This window comes from Mauremys mutica, chromosome 7 (assembly GCF_020497125.1).
Source record: "Mauremys mutica isolate MM-2020 ecotype Southern chromosome 7, ASM2049712v1, whole genome shotgun sequence".
In the NCBI taxonomy this organism is placed as follows: Eukaryota; Metazoa; Chordata; order Testudines; family Geoemydidae; genus Mauremys; species Mauremys mutica.
This window is the reverse complement of record NC_059078.1, coordinates 54,989,099-55,011,709: the sequence shown is the minus strand read 5'-3', so window position 1 is coordinate 55,011,709 and position 22,611 is coordinate 54,989,099. Positions and strand designations below refer to the sequence as shown.

Genomic DNA, 22,611 nt, shown 5'->3' with positions numbered 1-22,611 from the left:
GAAAGCACTTAAGCACCTGCTTAACTTTAAAGTCAGTGAGACTGAAACCCATGCTTAACTTTAAGCACCTTAGAGACCAGCAGTAGTAGGAAAGCTTCAAGCACATGCTAAACTTGAAGCATATCCTTGAGAGCTTTCCTGATTTAGGACTATACCTACTGCTTGCTGCCTGTTTGTAACACTCAGAGCCTCGCCTGGTGTAAATCAGCTTTGCAAACTGCAGTCTGTGGAACATGCTGATTCCTACCAGCCACACATCTCACTCCCGCCACCTGACCTATTTGTGAATTCAGCTGATAACATTGATTAATTTCACAATGAACAAACACTAAATGCGTATTATATTAATTAAATTCTATAAATGCTAATAAGTTTGGGGAACGTGTGAAACATCATTTTTCTAGGTCAGATTGCAGTTAGTTTGCCCCTCCTTCTTCATTCACTTTTGGCAAACTTGTTTCCTTTAATTACCGTTCTATTTTTATACCCAGAATCTCTTCCATTGAAAAGTGCTTCTTCTTAATTATGGGTTTATATCCCAGCTGATGCCAAGATCGGTGATTCCATTGAACTCACAGTCTCCTTGCAGTTCTGGTACCAGTTTTCCTAAAGAGGGACTTGACAGTTTTAACAGCATGGAGCCTTCAGCACTGGCTCACGTTTTGTGTGAAACCCATATAATTTCAGAAGCTTGGACTCGATGAAACCTTTTTAATGACTGTGAGTCTTTCCACTGACATCAGAGGGTTTTTGACCAGGCCCTCAGTGAAATGTGTAGACACGAGCGTATAGTGCTTTCCCCTGTAAATTAAAGAATGTCAGGCTATGTCTATACTTCAAACACTACAGCTGCTGTGCTGCATCTGCACCGCTGCTTCAGTGTTGCCATTCACTACAGCAAGGGAGTGACTCTCCTGTCACCATAGTCAATCCACTTCCTGGAGAGATGGTAGTGACTGTCTACACTGTGGGTTAGGTCAGCTTAACTAAATTGGTCAAGAGTGTGGATATTTCACATCCCTGAGCAATGTGGCTGGGTTGACCTAACTCTTTAGTGTCGACCTGGCTTCACAGAAGGCAGTCACACAGTAAATGAAAACTGCAAACTTAGGTCAATTGTATGGAGTCCTTGACTCCATTTTACTGTGTTTCTCTCTTGATATATTTAATTTTCCAGCTCAACGTCTTTCCTAAAAAACATTCAGAGTTAAAGAGCTAGGTGAGTTAAATAACTAAGTCATTATAATGTTCAAAGACTTATTGAGGGGGTGGTCTAACTTTCACATTGTCTGACCACCCAAGATTTTTCTGCAATATACACCTAAGATTTTTTTATATTTACGTAGTATCTTTCACCCCAGGATCACTTGAACACAGAAATGCATCCACCTCTGGAATGGAGCAGCTGTTAGTAGTTTAGGACACAAAGTGAAGAGGAATCTCTCAGCCAATTGGAATGGCAGGGAGAATTCAGGCCCCAGTGTAGCAAAGCATTTAAGCACAAGCTTAACGTGCAGCAAGTGAACAGTCCCATTGATGAGACCTCTGTTGCCTGGGAATTCTTTATGCTTCCCTTGCCGCCAAAACAGCTTTCTGCAGGCCTTGCTCCCAAAGGCAAGTCCATACAGGGGGATGATTGGTAGGAAACAATGAGTTGAAAGTCCTGGAGTTACCAGCCATTGCTGTGTGTTTCCCTCTCCCCCACAAAGGGACCAACTTGGCCTGTGGTTTATTTACCCAGAGGAATTTGATTCATGATAGCTGGTTGTATCTAGGAATTGTATGCTCTTCTACGTGTCCTTGAACACAGATATTGGATCCAGGCTGGAGAGAGCTGAATTAGTTTATTGTACCCCTTCTCTCCTAACGATGATAGCTAAATATTTGCAAAAAGAACAGGAGTACTTATGGCACCTTAGAGACCAACAAATTTATTTGAGCATAAGCTTTCGTGGGCTACAGCATCGGATGCATGCAGTGGAAGATACAATAGGACTGGGTTTTATGAAGTGGGTTTTAGCCCACAAAAGCTTATGCTCAAATAAATTTGTTAGTTTCTAAGGTGTCACAAGTACTCCTGTTGTTTTTGCTGATACAGACTAACACGTCTGCTACTCTGAAAGCTAAATATTTGTATCCTTCACCTAATGAAGACTTCACAGGGCTCAGAATAAGCCCCATTAGGAAAATACATTGGGCCATATTCTCCACCAGTGGAGCTGTGCCATTAACATCAGCTCAGGATCTGGCCCATTGTGTCTCATGTGGAGAAGCAGAAACATAAAGCAGATGTTGCATGAGCATGTAGAGCCAGGCAGACTGTCTGTGGTTTGTATTTGGCTGCTGTTGCTGTCCCTTTTTAGAGTGAATGCCCCATGTTGCATTGTTTATGTTGTCCTGAGATCTGCTTGGAGTCACGCTGTATGACTTCTGCCCCCTGGGGTCCTCGCGAAGGCATAGTGGGTATCCCATGTGGCTATTTCAGTGAATAAAACAATTTAAATAAGTGCTGTCATCTGTTCTGACAGACCCATGACTGAGGACCCAGCTATTGGCTAAGCTTAGCATAGAAGAGACTGTTCTCATACTAAGTTTGCCTGTTGAATTTTCTTCACCTAGACTGCCAAGTATTGAAATCGAACATAGCCATTAACTCAGGCTGGCATTAAGCATGGCAAACAGACCAAGTGTCTCTGTATAGCCTCTGACACCAACTTGTACGGATGCCCTTGAAGGGGTTGGAACCTGGTACTTTTTGATCTAAAAGCATGAGCTGCTGCTGGTTGAGCTAAAGGACCAGTTTTACTAGCTTGGGGGGAATCGACAGACTTATAAATGTCTGTCTGTGGGCCACCAATTTGAGAAGGATGAAGAGTCAGAGTGGGTTAGCCTGACTTGCCCTTAGTTTACATTTCTTTGGTGTTACATTTTTGGGGAAATAAAATACATTGTATTTGCAAAAAGACATTAAGTTGTTTCTGCAGGAATTCCTCAATGCTGGGTCCCGGGAGATAATACATCCTTGAAAATACAGGCTTATATTGTCAAAATGTGTCCTCCTTCCGCTGTGCACCACCATCTCTGGATTGATGTTGAAATCTCTTTGTTGATTATTTATGTTATGGTAGCTCCTAGGGGCCCCATTGTGCCAGGCGCTGTACAGACATAGAGTCCAAAATAGTCCCTGACACAAAGCACTTAGAGTAGGAAAAATTAACTATGTCTGTTTCTCTGGTTCCTAATATTCAGTAGGATTTTGTCTTTATAATTCTGCCTTCTTTTTAAATGCAAATGGTGTATTCCTCTGGGATGATATTCACCCAGCAAAGTATGTGCCCCAGATGTCTCCCAGTATATCAATAGCAGTACTGTAGTTCTGCTGCATGGAGGATGGGCAGCTGCAGAGTAGGTATAGGGAGAGAGAATAGCCCAGTGCAGAACTAAGGGCAGGCTGGGGGAAAGGGCTCTGGTGTGGGGTTCGGGTCTCTGAACACTTGGATCAATGGCTGCAGTGGTCATGGCCAGGATCAGCGGAAGCTTCCTAAAAGTGGATGGGGGGGCACCAGCACCTGAACTGTGGCCCTGCCCTGCCATGCCACCCTTCCCCCCAAGCCCCTGCCTCTTCTCCCTGCTCCCCTGCCTCTTCCCCTGAGGCTCTGCCTTCACACTGCCTCTTCCCCTGAGGCTCTGCTTCCACACCACCTCTCTCCCCCCCCACCCCCAAGACCCTACATGCTCCTCTCTGCCCCCTCATCCCCCATTGCTCGGCCTTACCGCTGGTAAAAATTGGGAGGGCATAGCCCTCCCACTTTTAAAAGTGTTTTTGAGATCATGGCCCCATTGCTCCCCATGTTCTGGCACCCCTGGTCATGGCCCTATCTCTGCCTATAGCCTGGCTCAGTAGCTAGAGCAAGCCTGTTTGCAGGTTGCTGGGGAACTCTGTATCTCCTCCTCCATCCCAACAGTGTTCTTGCAGCTGCCTACACAAAGATCTTTACTCAGGCTTACATGTGTGCAGCTTACATCCCCAGAGCACAGAAGAGGTAATTGATATGTTGCTGAAGCTGGGCCAGAATAGGCCAGAATCCTTCCACTCGCAAAAGGCCTGTTGTTAGAAATGTAATGAGAAAAAATGCTCCAAGACAATGGAGTTGAAGAATACATCAGAATGTTCATTTAGCCAGAAACAACGACTCAGTAAAGGAAAAGAGAAATCCATCACTAAAGACACCTTTCACTGGCAAGTCAATGCACATTGTATATTGGGAACATGGAGCAAGTTAGCATTTTCTGTGTTCTATGAACTTCAAATGGGGCTAGAGAAGCTGTGAATGACTGAGACAAAAGTGAATGTGTGTTTGACAACACAGTAGGGAAACTAACATCTTTCCTTGTTTCTGAAGATGTTACTACATAGAAGAAAGACCTCCCACCCTATTTCTCCATGATCAGTCATGTTGGTATCTAAGCACTACTATGTGCTGGGGTTTCCTGCTCAGGGATTTTCTCTCTAATGAGATTAGATATAGGCAAAAATTTTCATCTAAAACTTTTTTTGGCAAAAAAGTGCAGCTTCCATAATGTCTAAATGTTTCACAAATTCATGTTGTGGGAAAGAAACCACAAACACATATTCTGAAAAAACATTTCATTTGGATATTTTCATGCAGTTTCAATTTTTCAGCTCAAAACAATTTTTCATTTTGAAATTTCCTTCAAATTTATTTTAAACAATTAGAAAAGTTAAAAACAAAATGCTCCAAATCGAAACAAAACATTTCATTTGACCCAAACCTTGTAATTTTTGAATTTGCTGAAAAAATTAGTTTTTGGATAGACCCGAAACTATTTTTTTTAATTGTTCCAAATTGCCAGTGAGCTGAAAAAGCCATTATTTGCACAGCTCTAGATGAGACACCTTGTAATAATGCTGCATATCTCACAGGCTATCAGAGGCCAGACAGCTTTCTAACTCGTTAGTGCAGATGACCTTGCATATAATCCAGATCTTGTGACTTAAAGTTTAGGAATAGTCTAAAGTAGTGATACTCAGACTGTGGCTCACGAGCCAAAAGTGGCTCTTTAATGTGTCTTCTGCGGCTCTTTGCAGTACATGAAACTAAACCACTGTGTGATTTAAATATTAGCCAGTCTAAGTTATTAACCAAGCAAGATGCTTTTCCTATGTTATTAACCAATTGTAGTTGATAAAATAATACTACTTGGTTAGTCATTTTATTGTGAGAATAATTATACTAAATATTAATATATAGTACTGTAGGAAATGAAACAATGAATGTACACTTGTGTGGCTCTTCTGGGTAATGTTGATTGCTAATATGGCTCCTGAACCACTGAGATCTGAGTATCACTGGTCGAAAGGCTCCTCCAATAGTATCCACATTAGGCGGAAATCCTGTTTATTTCTGTCATCTCTCCATTCTGCAAATTACCAACAAATGCTGCTTCTCTTTGATCTAAACTCAGTTGGGTTCTGCCTTTCCTTAGGCTGGGAAATTAGTGACTGCTGCTCTTGAAGGAAATGGAACTGTTGGCCTGGCTTCAGAGAGAATGAAAGGTGCTCAGTGCTACTCTAGGTCATGCTGCTGTTGTGCAAGGAGGCAAAGATAGGTGTATATGACAGCTGGTTTTCCAGACAATGCTCAGGAGAAGATTGTGGCCTATCTCTGGAACAGGGTCTTACAAGCCTTGTGGGGAGAGGAGGTTGGGGAGCCAGCACACAATCTGCTAGAAGGGAGCTGCAAGCTTCCATCAGTGTAAACAGCACAGACAGCATCATGGCAGGATTCTCTCTTTCATTTAAACAGAGAAAACCAGAACCTGAAAGTGCAGAAGACAAATTCCTCTGGCACAATGAGCTTTGGTAAGTCACTGCTCCTCAGATGCCTGCCTTTAACTACAGAAATCCTCTTGTCCAGTTCTAATGCTGTGACTGTTTTGTGTTTTTATCTGTTCTCTCTGAATCAGCCATTCCTGTGCAGGATTCCACTGTCGAGAGGGCCACAAGAAGTTTTCATAATAAAAAACAAACCCTGGTTTCAGGTTGTCATTTCCCCTCCCGTCTGGACTGGGGGCAAAGCAGGACTGGGTGGCACTTTCTCCCCACCCCTGTGGGGGCTGGCCCGGGCCCCACTGTGCACCCTCCCAACAGTCTTCCACAACCCCACAGGGGGATGCGCCCCAGAGTTAGGGGACCATTGGTTTAGGGTCCCCATTGCTGCTAGCCTAGGACAGCCTTGAGTGTCACTTCAGAAGATACTTCTGGAACAGTACTGGGCACCTGGGCAGACCCTTGATCTCCTGTGAGTTTGTATGAGGAAAACTGATTAGCAAATAGTGACTGGGGTGGGTATTTAATTTTTTTATGGTGGTGTCTAGAGGCCCCTGTCTGGGCTGGAATGCGGTTGTGCTAGGTGCTGTACAAACACACAGTTCCTGCCCCCAGAAGCTCAGTCTCAATGGACAAGGATGAGAATGGAAGTGAATTTCTGTCCCTAGATCTGGGGACGTGGGTAAGCATGGTATCAACACATGTATATCCACAGTGTTTTACTATTCCATGTCCTGTTCCTTTCTCGCATGTCTCCTGTATTTCTGCTGTAGACAGTGGAAATGCTTTTTTTGAAATCCTGAATATTGTCAGGCCCTGCAGTGTGGTCAGCATGAGCTCACTTGTCTTCGGGTGCCCCGGCTTTCCCTTTGTCTTTCAGAACAAGAAGTTGACGTTGTGAAAACTGTGGTCAATGGGCTGATATCAAGCACCAATGGACAAGAGCAAGGTGAGTCAGGTACATTCAAAATAATCTCTGCAGCTCCCCCTGCACGTCAGTTGGAGTGGCGCAGCTATTTCCCCGCCGTTGAATCATTGCAGAGTCTTACTGTGCTCAGCTGCAACCACAGCATGAGGGGACCGACCCAGTATTAAATTAACATTAATATTTTAAGGAAAACTATCTTTGTCAGCAAGGGCCTGATCCCAAACTCGCTGAAGAACATGAGCCTTTCCAAAAGGCTTTGGAACCTGGCCTTGCACCATTAGATTTTTTTATTATTATTATTATTAATGTATTAGGGGTGGGAAGATTTTTTCCCCAGGCTTCTGCTTTGGTATTCATGCCCTTTCCTCTCCTTTGATGGCTTTTTCTGACAGGCAGTATATTTATTATAGATGAATGAATGAGCTAGTTCAGAGGGAAATAGAACAAGAGCCCAAGCTATATTTTGCTTTTACAAAACCTTGTTAGTGGGATTATTCCCCAAACCAAAGGCAGTTTGGAACAGGGTCGCATTGTGTCCAAACCTCCCCTTGAAGTCCAGTGAGGGGGTAGATAATAGTCTCTGATTTAAGCTCATCTCTAATACAAATTAGCTCAGAACTGTACCCCAAAACTGGAAGTCAACCTTTCTTGAGGTTTGAAAGAATTCAGCCAAGTTCTTCCACACATCATTCCTATCGGTACCTTTCCATTCTGGGGCAGCCTCTGCATTTTCAGATTTTATCCAGAACCACAGCCAAAGTGCCACAAGGCCACCACAAGAAGAAGCTGTTCTTCTGAGCTAACATTGCAGACCAAAAGCAGTTTTGGATAAAGCTCAGGGAGGCTTCCAACCTTTTGAAATCAATGAGTGTTCTGTATGCAGAGACCTTACAATGTCAGATCCTAGAGGTAAAATCCTGGCTACACTGAAGTCAATAGCAAAACTCCCATTGACTTCACCGGCACCATGATTTCCCCTCAGGTGTTTTATCCCAGCTGAACCTCTTGAGGTTCACCCATCACTAACTTTGCCTGTGCCCCATGAGGACAGAGTTCAGTATTGCTCATGTAAGGCCACATTAGGAAGAGTAGGGGAGGACGAACCAGATGCTTTGAAGAAGTGAGTAACCTTTAGAAATTTTCAACAAGTGCTAGAATGTTGCACAGTGCTGCATAACAGAGCAAAATCCCTCTAAGACAATGTTCGGTGTTTGATGGTAAAATCCAGTGTTTTTGATAAAATTAGTATGCAGAAAAAAGGAGTTTAAACAGAATCCCTCTGATTTACTGCTTGGCTGAATGGTTCTCTCAAGACTGGATACCTTGATGGTACCCTTTGGTTCTGGATACTTTTCAAGACTCCTGGTCACAGTTCTCTACTCCTTGCTATTGATGTTGTAAAATATACACCATCAAAAACAGGATTTGTGCAGAGTGGCAAATCAATGTTGTTCTTAGAATCTTAATGTTTGTTTCCTCACTCTGGATAATTTTAACTCTGCAACTTTAAGATTTTTTATCTTTGCATGTAATATATGTAGCTTCTTGGCTAAAGGTTTATACTAAACTTTAGTTACATCATCTGAAAATGAATGTTTGAGATTCTCTTCCCTTACAGTATATTGGCAGCCAGGACTCAGTCATTTCACTAAGCAGTAATGTACCCTGCACAACAGATACACATCCTGAATTAGGATGAACCAGGGGCTATTTTTAATGATTGCATCACTGCTCTCTGGACTGCTTTTGTATATGAAATTTCCTGCTATTGTCATTCCTGGTTTCCCAAGTACATTAGAAAGCTTTGTGGCATGTTTCCTTAATTGTGTTCTTCCCTTCTGGATGCACCAACTACACTTTTGTGTTTGCAGCCATTGACGTCCATTTATGTGCACGCTCTATTTCTGCTGTTAAAATAATCCCTGTGAAGAAAGTGAAAAGTTCTCCTGACCTAATGCTACCTACAGGTATCTTTTTTTCCAAACGCATTAGTAGGCCATCCTCCACTCTGTCTGCCTGACCCCCTTGTTAAGATAGTTTTCAGCTTCATCCTTCTTTCACCGTTTTCCAGTGCTGTAGATTTCATCAACAGCTAATAGAGTTAAACCATGATGACACAATTCATTGTTTTCAATAATCCAGTTTCTCTGCAGGTATAATTAATCATATTTGAATTGGGATCTATGTAAACTCTTCTGCTAATGCTTGGTATGAACATTACTGTTGTAACCTCATTTTAAACCAAATTCCTGAAGACTCTAAAATATTTCCTGTATATCTTAGGTCCATAGAGAAGTAAACAGACATCAGAGATTTTATTCTGCAGGTTCAATCTCCATTCAGCATCTGTATTGCTCTTTCACACACACACACACAGACACACACACACACACACACACCCTCTCTTGCCATGATAAAGTGAAAGCTTCCCCATTAACCCTTTTTGCACTTTGCTGAGTTTGGACTGTGAAACCAGACTAACCAACTCTACTTGCCATTTATAGTCATTTTCACTTGCCAATTCTCACACACTAGCACAGTGTTCAGTGTTTGTTTTTCCAGTAGAGCTGGTTAAAAATGGGTGGGAAATTATGAGATCTCAAAATCTGATTTTGTACCATATCGGGGTATAAAGTCAAGTACTGCATTTTTATTTTTGCAAAGTGAAATATTCCAAAAATATTTTGTTGCAGTTGTATTGATGTGATATTATGTGATCTATAATGTAAAAGTCAAAATGTTTAGACTTTTGTATTATAACTTATAGTACATAATATAAAAGTCAAAACAATAAAGCTGAAATGAAATGTTTTGGTTGCATCAAAACAGCATTTTCTGATAGAAAATTGTTCCGTTGGAAAATTTTCTACTAGCTGCACTTTCCAGCACTGCAAGGGAAGACTCTTTCAACTGAAAAAAATAACAAATTTTTATAAAGTGAGACAGCCTCAACTTAGACCAGGGGTAGGCAACCTATGGCACATGTGCTGAAGGCGGCACGCAAGCTGATTTTCAGTGGCACTCACACTGCCCAGGTCCTGGCCGCCTGTCCGGGGGGCTCTGAGTTTTAATTTAATTTTAAATGAAGCTTCTTAAACATTTTATAAACCTTATTAATTTACATACAACAATAGTTTAGTTATATATTATAGATTTATAGAAAGAGACCTTCTAAAAACGTTAATGTATTACTGGCACGTGAAACCTTAATAAATGAAGACTCGGCACAGCACTTCTGAAAGGCTGCTGACCCCTGACTTAGACTCTTTGCTCTTGAAGGCCTTTTTGTTCTGTGTTAGTACAGCGCGTAGCCCAGTGGACTCTTGGCCCACAACCGGGGCTCCTGGGTGCTACAGTAATATAAATAATTAATAATAAGTAATAATCTGCAAAAATATGCATCTTTGGATCCTGATTTGGAAGTTTCAAAGCCCAAAGTTCAGGGGTGCTCAGATTTGGGGTTTTTGACTGAGACGCATCTCTAGTTTTCATGACCCATTTGACAGTATAATTCATAAAACCACATTCACATTATGGTAGACCCAGTAAAAACTGTTACAGAATCAAAATACTGGGGACTAAGGGGGAGCTTTTTAGTAACCTAACTCCCAGATTAGGTGTCTAACCGCCACTTGTGCGTTTTGTAAGTTGACCCCTACCCCTACATGATAATGTCCCTAAAGTAATAACAGGTAAGGTCAAGCTGGCACTACCATTCAGTCAGACATCAGGAAAGATGTTCAGTAATTGACTCAGTGTGTTGCGTCTCAGTGCCTCTCAGGCGGGCATGGACAGAGCCCAACAATCAATGTGATTGGTAGCAAAGTCATTTATTTCTCTCCAGCATGCTCTTATATACAATTATGGCAGGCAATCAAGCAATTGCTAATTGGTTAATAAGGTACACACAGGCACAGCTATAACTTCATTGGATAACTGTCATCCTGTACAACTTTCTGATTTATTATCCTGTTTACTGCCTACTGGCAGATGAGAACCAGCCCAAGGCCAGCATCTCACTACACAGCTCACAGCCTAATTAGCCCGTCCTTGAAGCCTAAACACCTCAGCTTCTCACACTACCATCTGCCAAGTTAGCAAGATATTCCCACATCAGTGTTGGGATGGGCATGCATTTTTCAATTTGCATATAATAACAAAAGATACTGGAATGGCTGTTGGAAAAGCACATGAACTCTGGTACCAGGCCAGTGAGCGACCAAGGCATTGACCTGGGTATGAAGAACTGTCAGACTCTAGTCCCTGCTACACACTGGAACCGTATTTGTAACTGGATTTGAGGACAATACAATGAGGTTATCTCGGTTGCCTGTACACACCCAGATGCACAGCAGTACATCTGCACTTGTCACTGCAGGATCAGGGCCCAACTTCAGACATGGCACGACAAGCGAGGTAAATGAAAGGGAAGGAAGGAATCCAACAACATGCAGCAAAAGCTAGTGCGTGACGTGAGGGAGATTGGTTTGAATGTGAGGTCAGGCTAAAGACAAAACCAAAACCAAATAGTATTTCCTTATTCTATAGGGCTCACCTATAACCATGCAATCCTTAACACATAACACCAACAGCACCAAACAAAACAAACATAAAATAACAAGGGTAAAACAGATAGATGGTGTAAATTCTGCAGGGTTCCCCCATTCTCTATTGCTCACCAAACTATGACAAATTTCTGTTACCAATTCATCCCTCATATGTCAGGTGATCAAACTGACACTGAGGGGGGGGGGGGTCCTAGAGAAAACACACCATAAACCACATAAAAATCTTCCCTAAAACAACACAACAACAATTCTGGCCAGAAAACAAACACCACAAGACAAAACATACATAAATTATACTGTGCCAGTAAATGCATGGTATATAAATGCTATGCAGCTAGCATCAATTTTCTTTAATTATCTAAAAAACAAAAACAAGTCTACCCCTACTGGGCAATCAATCATTACATAAAATACACAAATACCCTTATTAATTTCAGGCAAAACAGGGGAATCACTTCATCAATTAAATCATTTACATTAATACAAATGCTTTTTGGCTTGCTCTTTACTTTTAACTTCTACTTTTAAACACTGAAGAAAAACATCACCACTTATATGCCCTTAAGCCTAATACAATTTCAATTACATAGCACTATATACATTCTTCAGCTAATGCAACAAAATTATTTATAACCAAACAATTGCAAACTAATTTCTTTGCCTAAATTTATTTACAAACATTTCAAAAACACCAAAAACTTTACTCTTTAGCATCTTTACAAAATTCAACTGCTGTTCCCTCTAGCAACCACAGAATTAACTTTTTACTCTCCTTAAAAATTACTAGCTTGTCTTCAACAGCCACTTACTAATCCAAATCACCATTCCAAATATTCTCCTGAATATTTAAAATTCCCATGCTTGTGCTTAATTACTTTTTCTCTCCACTACACCCTCAAAAGATTTCCAACCAGTTTTCCAAGCTTGTTGTCTGTTGCCTGCCCGCCTGGGCCCGACCCTTTTTTCCTTTCCAAGTTCTCTGTCTATTGCCTGCCCGCCTGGGCCCGATCCTTATTTCCTCTTGCTAAACCGTTCCTTTCATGGACACTAACTTATCCCACTATCAATTTAGCTAGGAGGGTGTACTTCTTAACTAGCCCCTACCCTTCTGGTATTCTGTGAACAATCATCTGTACTTTCCCACCGTGGGGGCTACATTCTCAAGCATATAACTTTAAATACAACAACTACTTACAGCCTATCTATTTTAATATAGGCTACATCAAATATCAAGCAGTCTTACAACTGCCAATATCAGCACATAACACAAAATTTACAAAGGTCTAATAAGGCTAACAAAAGCACTTACATAAAGGTACTTTGGGTCACATAGGCCCAAAGCCATTCTTCCAAATTACCTAAATTTATGCCTAGTAACCTACAACTCCCCCCTTTGAGAATACTCAACAAACTTTTGGCTGAGTCTTCTCAAACTTTAAAAACAAAAAGCAATCAAGCTCTAGAAAGCTGGGGTAATTAATTCCACATTTATCCTCCCCATGAACCCGGCAGGATTTGGTATGTGAAAGCCCACACCCCCCTCCAACCGGTCCCCATGCTGGGGAGGAGCACTGCGAATATTCACACTTCCACCCAGACAGTGTCCACATATGTCTCTACAACCCCAGATCAGATGGTACTCCTAATATGTCTGTAAGGGCAGTGGGCCATCCTGGTGCTTAAAATCACTCCGAATGGCCATCAGCTGGTCATTCAGGATATTAAACATACTAGCTCCCACCGCAATACTTTCCCAGCCTCAGTAATAGCCCATACCATCTCTGCCAGTAGCTTCTAAATCCTAAAACTAATGGCGGAAATGACATGTAACTCACCAACTCCAGCCTGTACCTGGGTTAGCGGAGCTCCAACAACAAAAAACTAAATAAGGGCAATATCATTTACAATCCAATTAAGGAGGGCAATACATGCTAAAAAATGTATCCAAAACACAGGGCGCAGCCTGTAGAATAAATTCCAAAATCCAATTAATATCACATTTCTCAGCAGGAGTCCCAAATTTCTTCCTGCCAGTATACAATTCTTTGTTTCTTCACCAGGGTCAGTTCTCAATGTCCTTTTAGTCAGGAATTTCTGGACTTTGGCAATATCAATGATGTGAGTGTTTTTTCTTCTTTTCCACCACCGTCGTGGTTCAGCTTCTACAAGGGAAATTATCAGGACATTATCCTATAGTGGTTTTGCTTCTTTCAAAAAAAAAAATCCAATAACACAATAGGGGCTGCAGCGGACAAGGGAGAGGTTAGCTAGCACGTCACCTTGTCCTTTTTTCCTGCTATTTAAAAGCACAATGAAGCTAAAAAAAAAAATAGGCCAATCATCAGTAGGCAAATTCTTCTGATGTGAAGGAGTCTTTTTGCAGTAAGAATCATGGGTCCAGGCAGTCAGTCTCCTGGTTGCAAGAAGTGGCAGGGCTGCTAGGATCTTTGGGCAGCTCTTCCATACCTGTGAGAAAAGACAGCTAACACATTCCGTTAGTGCCTGGCAGGGTTTTGCAGCTCTCATTAGCTTTTTTGGGCCCAGTCAAGCCCCCCTTTTCCTTGGCTGTCTACCAAGTCTTAGCTGTGAGCGGTGTATCCTTGACCGGGGCCAGAAAAGAATGAGCTGTCTTCGGTTAACTCATTCTGTTCTTTTTCTTTCCCTGCTTGGCTTCTTTTAAACTGTAAATCCTGTGTCAGAACACCCAGCTGTTGCTGCTCATACCGGAGAAGCATAACGGTTTTCCCGGCACTGTCCCAGGCTCAGACCAGCCAGCGTAGGACGCCTTCTCCAGGCTCCTGCCAAAACAACTTACTTGCTTGTAGGTCCAAACGACCTCCGGGGCCACGGCACGAGCCTCTGCCTGCGCCGTGCACTCCAACGTCTTCCCGTCCAGGGCTCGCTTCCAGCGGAGCATCTCCTTGTCCTGTGCCCGAAGGGCGGTCAGGAGGAGCCTCTCCAGCTCCCACTCTTTCCTTAATAAGTGAGGTAGTGCAGCAGGGGAGATTCTTTCCCCCTGTCGGTTCATAATGTGCAATAAAGGCTTCTGTGTTATCTTTTCTTCAGCTGATACAGCGGTACTCATGTTAGCCGCTTTCCTCTGAGCTCAGGTGCGCCTCTCCTTTCGGACGCCTGGGGGCTTCTCCAGCACTCCCCGCCGCGACTTATAGCCACTCTCCTCTGGGCTCAGGTGCGCCTCTCTTTTCGGGCGCCCAGCGGCTTATAGCCGCTCTCCTCTGGGCTCAGGTGCGCCTCTCTTTTCGGGCGCCCAGCGGCTTATAGCCGCTCACCTCTGAGCTCAGGTGCGCCTCTCTTTTCGGGCGCCCAGCGGCTTATAGCCGCTCACCTCTGAGCTCAGGTGCGCCTCTCTTTTCGGACGCCCGGGGGCTTCTCCAGCACTCCCCACCGCAGCTCCTCCGCCTGGATCAGGCCACCGACACTAGGCCACCGACACTATCATCATTCGATTCGAATCACGTCGGGGTCACCATTTGTTGCGTCTCAGTGCCTCTCAGGCGGGCATGGACAGAGCCCAACAATCAATGTGATTGGTAGCAAAGTCATTTATTTCTCTCCAGCATGCTCTTATATACAATTATGGCAGGCAATCAAGCAATTGCTAATTGGTTAATAAGGTACACACAGGCACAGCTATAACTTCATTGGATAACTGTCATCCTGTACAACTTTCTGATTTATTATCCTGTTTACTGCCTACTGGCAGATGAGAACCAGCCCAAGGCCAGCATCTCACTACACAGCTCACAGCCTAATTAGCCCGTCCTTGAAGCCTAAACACCTCAGCTTCTCACACTACCATCTGCCAAGTTAGCAAGATATTCCCACATCAGTGTTGGGATGGGCATGCATTTTTCAATTTGCATATAATAACAAAAGATACTGGAATGGCTGTTGGAAAAGCACATGAACTCTGGTACCAGGCCAGTGAGCGACCAAGGCATTGACCTGGGTATGAAGAACTGTCAGACTCTAGTCCCTGCTACACACTGGAACCGTATTTGTAACTGGATTTGAGGACAATACAATGAGGTTATCTCGGTTGCCTGTATCCATAGTATAGACAGGGACTGTAAGTGGCATTACCAAAATCAGCAGTGCTGCCTGTTCATTCCAAAAGGCAAACAGCCCATGTTTTGCTCAGCACTGGCTCGGGGAAGGCTGGATCTAGAAGGAGCACCTGGGCACAAACTGCATTTTAAAACTGGGTGTGTAAATAACTGCACCTTGTCCTGTTGTGCTTGCAACCTGCCACCTTAATACACATTCTCTCTCTCTCTCTGTGCCCCAACATACTTCATACATTAACATTTGACATCCTTGTGGGACAGAGAAGAACTCAATGAAAGTGCTTGTAAAATAGTTTCCACCCAGCTTTTAAATTGGTTTCACAATCAGAATAATACCCTTGCTCTATAAAGTTGAGGTTGTATTGTTAATTATTTGTATTAGAATAATGCCTACAGGCTCCAACCAAGATCAGAATCCCATTGTGCAAGGCACTTCCTGCCCTGTATTGCTTACAGTCTGAACAGGCAAGACAGACAAAAAGTGGGGAGGGGAAACTGAGGCACGGAATATTGAAATGACTTGCCCAAAGTCAGTGGTTCCTGTTATGGGTTAATCACTATTCCCAAGATACAAGATTTATACAGTGTGACTTCAGAGTACAGATTGGGGCATGCGTCAACCTGTCACTCAAAAAAAATAATCATTTAATAACATCAACTCCAGTCTGATATTTCAAGGCTTCAGCTTCACACCCTGCACTTTCACCTTCAGTGGATGGTGTTTTTTTATTTATTTTTACCAGACTGATTAAGACAAATTTTACTTTTTTTTTTTTTTTTTAAATAAAAGCCTGATCATGAAATAAAATGTGGGTTGGAAACAATACAAATGGCTCTGGACACTTGGTGAAAATGTACTTGAAAATCCTTTGAGGTTTTTTGCCTATGCTTCCCCGGGCTTAATCCTAAATCAAGGACAGACCTCTGTGGCAAAGATGGGCCCACCTGGGCCCCCTAGTGCCCTTTGTCCTGATTCACAAGATATCAACCATGTACCTAACTTTAAGCTTGTGAATAGACCCATTGAGTTTATTGGGACTGCTCTGGTGCAGAAATGGAGCCATGAACTACAGCCCTGAACTGCAGCAGTAAGAAAGTATGTCTCTGTCTCTAATCTCTCGTTGTCATCCTCCATTTACAGGCTTCAATCCACACCACTTGAGACAACCTTTCACACCAAGCCCATAAAGTATTGGGACTGTCAAGTAAAGTCCTGGTGATTCTAACACAAAGGGGTTCAGATAAGAACCAAACATCTGACACTTGTTGAACCTCCTAGCATTGAAGTTGTGGTTATTTATCTGTATTTTAACCTTGGTGGCTCAGCCACAGCACTATCACAGTATGGAGGCCTGTACAAAGATAGAGACAGATCCTTAGGTGGTGTAAATTAGCATTGTTCCATTGACGTCAATGGTGATATGCTGATTTGCACCAGCTGAGCATCTGGCCCCTACAATAAATGACAGTCCCTGCTGCAAAGAAGCTTGAGTATGATGTTGATTTCCATGCCCACCAGTATGCTAGACACTCGCAATACAGATAGGGCATGAACCATGCTCCAAGGAGCTTAAAAACAAAGGCCCTGGTCTTGCATTGTGACCTGAGCAGCACCTGAGCCTCACTGAACTGCGGGCACAGCAGTCCATCTGCACTTGTCACTGCAGGATCAGGGCCCAACTTCAGACATGGCACGACAAGCGAGGTAAATGCAAGGGAAGGAAGGAATCCAACAACATGCAGCAAAAGCTAGTGCGTGACGTGAGGGAGATTGGTTTGAATGTGAGGTCAGGCTAAAGACAAGGGTAGTGCTCTGGAGGTACCTTGGAGGACTTGAGACCTAGGAGAGATGTATGTGAGGAGAGACTAATGACTTTGCCGACCTGCTCAGGCAAAGTGTTCCATTCCTAGGGGAAGGCATGGGAGAAAGCCTAGAGCTGCAGACCTGCAGGTCCTCAAGGCCAGCAGCCCCTATGGGAGCGCTGTGAACTTGATGCCTTGGAGAAAGGGGTGCCAGTGGAGGGACTCGGGCCCTGATTCAGCAAAGCATGTGCTTAACTTCAAGTACATGAGTAGTCCATGGACTTCAGTGGGACCACTCAAATGTGGATGGTTAAGCACATGCCTAAGATCTTTGCCTCCAAAGGGCTGATGTGATCTGATTGATGGGGAAGGCAGGTGACCTTAGTGGTTGTATTTTGAACTACTTCTTTCTGATGCTATAGGGTGATCTCGTGGGTATGGCACAGTAAGAGGGCAGGGTGTGTGGGAGGCATGTGCTGCACTGCCTGGGCTGTATCCCTTATTCTGGATAACTATCAAACTTCATTCTCCATCAAGCCAGCATGGAACTCACTGCTAAGGCCTTGTCTACACACACAAGTTATGCTGCTGCGTACTGGTATATTTTAAGTGGTACAACATCCCTATTGTGGGTGAAATTATAGTGATATAAAATATATACCGGTACAAAATCTGAGTGTAGACCAGGCCTAATAAAGCAAACAAACCTGTGAAATTTATTCCAAACAGCCAGCAGGTCTTGCCACTTTCCTAGCTGAGTTACACTGACTCAGAACTTTATTCGTGTGTTCATCAATTATCTTACTTATTTTTTAAATATACAACTGCTGTTATTACTTAATGTTTTAAAGCCAAAGCTAATGTTCATCTGCATAAAAATTAGAACAATTCAGTCAGGGCAGCCATGTTATAATTACTCCAGAGCCATCAGCATGCTGCCATAGAACTATGATGGCTTCCAGTAGCTCGGAATCACATGCACCAAAACATCTCCTTTGTGTGTGTTTTCTTTAGACAAGGATCCCACTAAAGTCTGCACTGGAAAAGGGACGGTGACCTTACGGGCATCTCCAGCCTCTGAGGAAAGGCCAAGTATCAGTCCCCCATGTTCTCAGGATGTCCAGCAGTCAGAAAGTAAGTCTAGTATGTAAAAGGTTAAGCATAAAATACAACAATTGTAATTGACCCCACATGGTGCTTGAGTCCAGGCTCTCAGTGCTAAAAGCATGATCCTCTCCCACTAGCGCTAAAGACCTGAGCAAAAGCAGACTCATAAATCTCTTACATGAGGCAAGCCGCTTAAGGAAGACAAAGCCCCAGAACCTCTGAGCGTGAGTTTCACAACCACTTATACACCACTGGGGAAAAGGCATATTTGTTGCTTCATGTTGCTGGCAGGAGTGCCAAAAAAATCATCCTTTCTTCCCAAGTAGGCCTTTGGGTCCCTCCTTTCATCCCGGGCCGCTGGGGGGAATGGGAAGTGTCCTTGTGTAGTTGCTGCAGCAATGGCATTTATTTTTTTGCAGTAGTCAAGGGCACTGGGATGGCATCCCAAGTTGACAGTGTTGCCATAGACCTCTTCAGTCTTTAAATAGCAGATGTGTAATTACTTAATTACAGGAGACAAGCAAAGCATCACTAACCAGGGGCGGCTCTAGCTTTTTGGCCGCCCCAAGCAGTCATGCGCGGGAGGCGCCCCGGAGCCGCGGGAGCAGCGGACCTCCCGCGGACATGACTGCAGAGGGACCACTGGTCCTGCGTGGCTCGGCTGGACCTCCCGCGGCTGCGGACGGCTCGCGGGTCCGGCGGCTCCGCTTGAGCTGCCGCGGTCATGCCTGCGGGGGGTCCCGCCGAGCCGCGGGACGAGCGCCCCCTCCGCAGTCATGCCTGCGGCAGGTCCGCTTGTCCCGGGGCTCCTGTGGACCTCCCGCAGGCATGACTGCGGCAGGTCCGCCGGCCCAGCCTGCCGCCCCCCCCCTCCCCCCCCGGCAGCAGGGGACGCCCCCTAGATTTGGCCGCCCTAGGCACCAGCTTGTTTTGCTGGTGCCTAGAGCCGCCCCTGTCACTAACCCTGCCTGTACCTTGGATTTTGCATATAGAATGAACTCCCAAAGGGGAGAAGCTATTAAAAGTTAAGGTTGTTCAGCTTCTCCCCTGAAAGTGAAGCAGATGTAATTACAGGACCTGTTGTTAGGAAAGGGTGATTCTATTCTTTCCAGCCCTAATGCACTGCTTTCTACCTCCCGCTTCTCCTCCCCTCCTGCTCCACCCATGACCTCTCCTCTTTTCATTCTCTCCATTCTCTGCTTCCTCACCCCCACCTCCTTCACCTACCCTTCCTGCTGGCAGCCTCATAAATTTCCAGCAGCTTGAATGGCAATGAGCCCATTACTATGGAAATTAGCTCATTAATACTCCTTTTGCTGACTCCCTCAATCACTTTATGAAATGCATGTTGGAGCTGGAAGAGCTCTTTGCACAGAACGTGAGAGGCCAAAACAGCTAATGTGGGAAGAGGGGGAGGAACTCAGTGGGCGATGGGTAGATAGTCTCAGTGCCTCTAGCCACAGGGACTGGGTTGTAAAATGGCATCATGTTTTGTACCCCCACCCGTACTCGCAAAATAGACATCTCATTTATCAATGGGTCTCTGGAGCAGGTATTCTCATGCGGCAGTGTTAGAAAGGACAGCTATGGTTATCCAGCCCGACATCATGTCTTGACACTCAGACCCTGCATTTGCAGCTTTGTGTGGGGAGATTGGACTCCAAACTGCAGCACGAGAGCAGATAGCTCAGCTGAATGTCAATGACCAATTGTTTCTTCATTGCTCTGAATGAATCGCCTTGTGTTTACAAAGGTCAGAAACTGTGAGGGCATCGTGTTTAGGGCCAGTTTCTATGGCAATTTGGCATCCCTGTCAGAAAGCATTGTGTGTGTGAAATGAAGTAGCCTGGATGTTGAATTCAGTGGGTACATGTTTGCTGTAAATGGAACAGTTTATTTTTTCCCTTATTTTTCCATTCTTCCTTCCCTCCTCTCTGCAGCGCACACAGCTCTGGAGACAGGAAAACCAGAAACAGGTACACATGCTTGTTGATTTGTTTTGTTGTTGTTTCCCCGGATGTATTTCTTGTTGCCCAGCAAAAAGCAACAGCTCCCCTCTCCTCATTCCCCATCTAGCTAGTGTGAATTCACTCAGACCTGAAGTTCTCCTTCCCCTTTTAGATGATTGGAGGTTATCCTCTAATGGAGATATCCAGCCATCTTCTCTGGCTGCCAAGGGCTATAGAAGTGTGCGTCCCAATCTCTCCTCAGAGGGCAAACCACAGGTAAGCATCTTTCCAGGGGATCTGAGGCTTTTCTTGAGGGGTCAAGCACAGGATTCAGAGTCAGGAGACCTGTGTTCAATTCGCAGGCTTGGGTAAGTCTATGTGCCTTCATTTTTCCTATCTGCAAAATGGAGAGAATGCATCTTTCCCAGGAGTGCTGTGAAGCTTAATTCATGAATATGTGTTAAAGCATGCTGAGCTCCTTGGTGGCCATAGCGGGGGAAAGTACCGTTCAACATTGTTTGTGTGGGAAGGCTTAGCCAAGAGGTAGAGATCCATTATTGTATGTCTTTTATGTATGCGCTCTGACCTTCCAACTGCAGCTGGCTGAATGGAGAATTAAACTTCTTAAACCCACAGAGTGGCCTTAAAAAATAACTGGAGAAGGCCTTGACACTTTAACGCTAGAAATTATATAACCTTTTGTCAGCCCATAGTGAAAAGGTTATTTTCCTCCCAAATCTAATCTGAAGTGTTGGGATTGGTCTGCCAAGCAAAGAGAAATGCTAACCTATGGATGGGTTATCAGTGTGCATGGATGCAATTTCAGGTTGCATTCAATGGGATGGGAAAACCCGAGCAACCCTTCTTTATAAACTGCCTTCTTGAGGAATGCACCTGTTACTGCTCCGTTAAATGTGAAATGGAGCCCCAGTAAAATCTTATCCCTCGTACAGGGCAATTGCTTTAATCGTGGTGAGCTCTTGGCAAGGCCACGGATCAGACACTGTGCCTGAAATGTTAAGTGAAAGATGAAGAGAGCACCAGTCGGCCGAGGGCATAAGAAGTAATGAAGCACTAAAGGAGTGAGCTGCTTCCTGCATGAGACATGCAGCTGTTTCGCAGTCAGTTATTGGGCATATAAGTGAACAGAGATAGCTCAGTTTTAGTTTCCCAGAGTGCTGCTTATAGAAGAGTCCTGAAGGCACTTAAACTAATTTCAAATGAAATAGGGCCATATTCTGTTCTCAGCCACATGGGTGTAAATGTGAAGTACCATGGTCACTGTTAACAAGCAATCTGTAGCATCTGGAATGCGGCAGTGTTTTTCCACTCGCCCAGCTGTATCTGCGGTATCCCGGTGTGATAACCGGGGTGGCTGCTGGCTGGCTCTCCATGGCAACTCCTGATTATTCAGTGAGCTGTACACCAAGGATAAAAAAGGGCCTATCCAAAACTCTGGGAGCCCCTGCCAGAAATTACAAAAACAATAAAATTAAACCACCCCCAAAAGGTCAAATTCCCCTCCCCCAGTCTGATTCCCCTCCCGACCATCTCCACAGCAGTCAGTGTAAATACATGCACCTTACATCATACCCAGATTGTCAGCAGACTAGCTATTTTGGGCCAGTGGGGAAGCCCACGCCACAGCCAAGGGCCACTCACAGGGAGTGCTGCACTGCCTTCCTCCTCATCCCAGCTTGAGTGCCTCTGTTTAGCATAACACTGGTAGGATGGCTACTGCAACTTTGAAATCTATGGGGTTACTCTGGATTTTATACCAATATAAGCGAGAATAAGAGCTGCCCCAAAGCTGCCTAGGGTGATGAATTTTAAAAGAGAACATTGATCAAGGCAATAAAGTTCTGAGCTGTTGAAGCCTCCAAAGAAGAATAGAGGCAGTTCCTATCCTGTAGGTTGGCATTCTAGTCATTTTCCACCTAACAAATGGGGATTTACACTTACTTGCAACTGTAAATAAATACAGTGAAACCTCCATGTAGCAAAGTCAGTTCTTTTGCTACAGAACAATTTGGCTCTAAGCAAAGATTTGCTCTAACTGGAATTGCAATCTCCACACTGCTCTAGTTGCAATCTGTCCACTGCGACGCACTGAAACAATGAAGGAGTTCCTTTTTGCTTCTCCAGGAACATGATTTTGCTATCAGAAGGCTTCGCTCTAAAGACAAGTTTCTGGGAACCCAATTCCGCTATAGATTAAAATTGTTCTGTTTTTCTGAGGGTGCTTTGTGAATGAGGGATCTTTTTAGAAGGGACATGGGGTGTCATTGGCAGAGGCACTGAATCAGATTTCGGCAAT

At 44.1% G+C, this 22,611-nt stretch overlaps 1 protein-coding gene across 23 annotated transcripts in view; it reads left to right on the top strand.

Moving 5' to 3' along the window:
* The window catches only part of SORBS1 (sorbin and SH3 domain containing 1), a 313,279-nt gene that overhangs the window by 185,779 nt on the left and 104,889 nt on the right, over positions 1-22,611 (top strand). For 22 of the 23 annotated variants that reach the window (XM_045024362.1, XM_045024364.1, XM_045024363.1 and 19 more), the window contains 6 exons: positions 5,829-5,884; positions 6,732-6,800; positions 8,651-8,746; positions 18,253-18,372; positions 20,286-20,321; positions 20,467-20,570. In XM_045024362.1, the coding sequence (XP_044880297.1) occupies positions 5,875-5,884; positions 6,732-6,800; positions 8,651-8,746; positions 18,253-18,372; positions 20,286-20,321; positions 20,467-20,570 (435 nt within the window). In that variant the 5' untranslated portion in view covers positions 5,829-5,874. The remainder of the gene's footprint in view (positions 1-5,828; positions 5,885-6,731; positions 6,801-8,650; positions 8,747-18,252; positions 18,373-20,285; positions 20,322-20,466; positions 20,571-22,611) is intronic. The other variant, XM_045024368.1, reaches the window with a different exon arrangement.